Genomic DNA, 3531 nt, shown 5'->3' on the forward strand with positions numbered 1-3531 from the left:
AGAGTGGCCTATTTCCATCTTTAAAAAATATGTAAAATATTAAACATACATAAAAGGACTGTGACTCCTTCCTGGACCAAAAACCACTTCTGAGTTTCCAGACCAAGAAACGTCTTTAGCCCAGAATCCAGAGACAAACAAAATTGCTGGACAAATTAAACAAAAATACAAAAGTAGTTCAATCCCCTTTTGTCTTGCAGCCAAATGAGTTCCAATGAATAGCTTGCATTTCTGAATTCTTTATGATAGCACCTCATGAAAAAATAAGCATTATTTTCTTGGTTTGTAATACCAAAAATTCCACTTCCTGATATGAATCCACAATATGATTCTAATTGAGAGCTACCTGCAAATTACATTAGAAACAAGGCAGACCATGAGAGCCTCATTCTGATGCTACAATCCCATGTGGTAAACTCTGGAAATATATAGATATGCATAGTTTTAAACATCTTTGATGCACTTGCATGATGCCAACTCTCAGTTATTTTTGTTCATCGATGACAATTTCTTAATTATGATGGGGGAAATGATTAGGAATGAAACTGAAAGATTGCATCAGTCTTCAAAACTTACTATTGTGCAATGAGTCCCTTGTGCATGGGTGACTTCAGGAATGCCTCGCTATTTCATATGAGAGTGATTTGGTAACATTAAGGAAACTGTGTCTGAGCCTCACCAATTTTGCAACATAATAAATACAGAGAATAAATCTAGGCATGAAAGTCATCATAAAATGTAAATTTTCAATATGGTGCATTAGAATGAGCAAAATCAAGCTTTTTCTCTTTTTTTGATTTTAACTGTAACCTATTAGTGCTGAGGCACTTGGAGAAACGATAGAAAATCTCTGGATGCCAAGGTCAGCCAGATCTCCCTCCTACTTTATGTTCCTCTCCTCTCATTCTGCTCAAAAGCAGCTTCTTCTCCAGGTGTGCCTATGAAGTCACAAGCACGGCAAGAAGAAGGTGAGAGGATGTGTTAGAAGTGTAAGAAATAGAAAGGATTGGAGAAGAGAAAAAGGCAATGGAAGATATCAGGTAACATTTTACTTCTACTTTATTAAAGATTGAAGGGAATAATGTGGAACTCTTCAGACTGTGCCAGATAACTCAAAATTGATCTGTCCATATCAGCTTGATTCAATCTAGAGAAAAATCAAACAGTAAATATTCTATTTGTATCTTCAAACCTTATTTCCCCCCCTTTGGTTCTCTGTTCCGCTTTTTAAATCTTTCTATTGATTTCTTTCAAATTTTAAAAAATAAATAATTCTTTCAATTTTACTTTATATAATTATGGGCATTGGTGCTACATTATTTTCAGTCAGTTATCCTCAAATATTGGCATTTCTACTTGTTATTTCCACAGCGGTTTCTGCTGCCGTGTCTACTGTTTTCCATCAATATTTCTTTTAAGGTGTTTAGTTAAAGTCCACTTAAAATATATGAGTGGAAAGATGTATTTAATGCATTGACATTTCATTAAATGTATCTTTCTATTATTGTATTATGATAGTTTACTGCCATATACTTCTCCAAGAAATTTGGAATTGCTTAGCTTAATTCTGCATTTTAAAGAAATTCTTGTTTAAAAGAAATAATTTTGGGTGTGGTTGTAAGACCTAGTTTTTTCCTGCCCCTAAAGCATCTAGAGTACTGTGCAGAAAGAAGGCACTTTAAACTGAAAATTTAGAAACTTAACATTTCTGTATCTCCATAATCAGGGGACATTGTATTTCCAGTGTCATTATTAAAGCATGTTTAACACTAATGTACAGCACAGCAAATCTATAGTAATGTGATCTCCTCTCAGGTGGAATCCACCTTAGAGATGGGAAGGTGGGAACTGAGAAGAGAACTTGGGAGATGGGTCAAAAGAAAGGTCTGACAGGTAGTAGAGGTGAAGAAAGGTAGGATTAGTGTTAGTATAAAAGTATATTTAGAAACTGTATGATGTGTAATAAGAATCAAGTGGGAAATGAAGGTGGGGGATGAACTCAATGATAAATAATATACTTTGTTTACAGGAGAACATAAAGTTTCTCTAGGTAGAGTTTAGAAACATGTTGATTAATTATAAAGATTGTTTTGTAAAAGGTGTTTTTCATACTTTTAGAAAACACATATATTAAACATATCAGAATGACACAGAATGCTGTTTACAAATAATGTAAACTACTGATACTGATATTTGTCAATATGACATTATATTAATATTAGACTATATCATATTATACTGTATTATATTGCATTATATTATTAATATGTGCATTTCATTTTCCCACAGGAGAGAATACAAAGTCCTCTCTAATGGAACAAATGTAAGAGATTTTGTACTTCTTGGATTTTCTGGAAGTCGAGAGGTTCAGATTTTATACATGATAGTCTTTCTGATTATGTATCTTTTTATTTTGGTGGGGAATCTCCTGATTATTCTTTTGGTAGTGCTCAGTAGTGATCTGCACACCCCCATGTATTTCTTTCTGATCAACTTATCCATTGGTGATCTTGGTTCCACCTCGATCATAATTCCAAAATCTGTACTTAACACCTTCATGAACTCCACATGGATATCATACCCTGGATGTGGAGCACAAATGTTTTTCATTCTTTTTTTCCTTACAACTAACCTGTTCCTTCTCACTGTCATGGCCTATGACAGGTACATTGCCATCTGTCACCCACTGCACTTTGCATCCATAATGAAGTGGTCCACTTGCCTCCAAATGGCTGGAGGGGCATGGGTGGGTGGATTTCTGCACGCTGCGCTACACACAGGGAATATTTTTTCAATGCCTTTCTGCTCAAACATCATCAATCAGTTCTTCTGTGGACTTCCACAATTAATCAAGCTTGTTTGTTCTGATTCTTACCTCAGTGAAACCTGGATTCTTCTCTTTGGTTCATGCTTAGGGGTTGGCTGCCTCTCATTCATTCTCTTGACCTATGTGCAGATCTTTACCACTGTGCTGAGGATGCCCTCAGTTGAGAGAAGGGAAAAGGCCTTTTCAACATGCATCCCTCACCTCATTGTTGTTTCCTTATTTGTTGGCAATAGCCTCTTGGCTCACTTGGCTTACCTGATGCCAACTTTTCCACCCAAACTGGAGGAATTGTTTACTGTGCTCTATGCATTGGTCCCTTCCCTGATGAATCCAATAATCTATAGCATGAAGAACAAAGATGTCAAAGCTGCTTTTTGGAAGTTATTTCGCTGGGGGCATTTTAAGAAGAATAATCCAAAGCTCTGTAAATTTATTCTTCCATCTAATTATGAATTTAAGCATAATGACAACTCATAGATAGATTGGGCTTTTCTGTATAACTTATTTATGCGATTTATTCTAAATTGTGATTTGTTTCACATGCAGAATTAAATCTGTGATTAGATGCCGTATTCTGCTTTATCAACATGAAACATGGTTCCAGAATGGGCAGTTAAATTATGATTCTTGCATTCTGCTTTCTATGGAAAACTACCTGAATTGAAGATTGGGTTTACAAGTTATTATGTATCCATATGCTACAG

At 35.3% G+C, this 3531-nt stretch overlaps 1 protein-coding gene across 1 annotated transcript; it reads left to right on the top strand.

Moving 5' to 3' along the window:
• The first annotated feature begins 2473 nt into the window (after positions 1-2473).
• On the top strand, positions 2474-3304 carry LOC148215189 (olfactory receptor 14C36-like). Its single transcript, XM_088144247.1, has one exon. The coding sequence runs from the start codon at positions 2474-2476 to the stop codon at positions 3302-3304; it is 831 nt and encodes a 276-aa protein (XP_088000373.1).
• Positions 3305-3531: the final 227 nt, after the last annotated feature.

This window comes from Python bivittatus, unplaced genomic scaffold, assembly GCF_059951505.1.
Source record: "Python bivittatus isolate LINGU-HERP-01145 unplaced genomic scaffold, Pbiv_v1 ctg000450_np1212, whole genome shotgun sequence".
Taxonomy (NCBI): Eukaryota; Metazoa; Chordata; class Lepidosauria; order Squamata; family Pythonidae; genus Python; species Python bivittatus.

Bases quoted from the DNA above. Each gene is read 5' to 3' on its own strand.
- LOC148215189 (XM_088144247.1), top strand. From the start codon at position 2,474: ATGTATTTCTTTCTGATCAACTTATCCATTGGTGATCTTGGTTCCACC.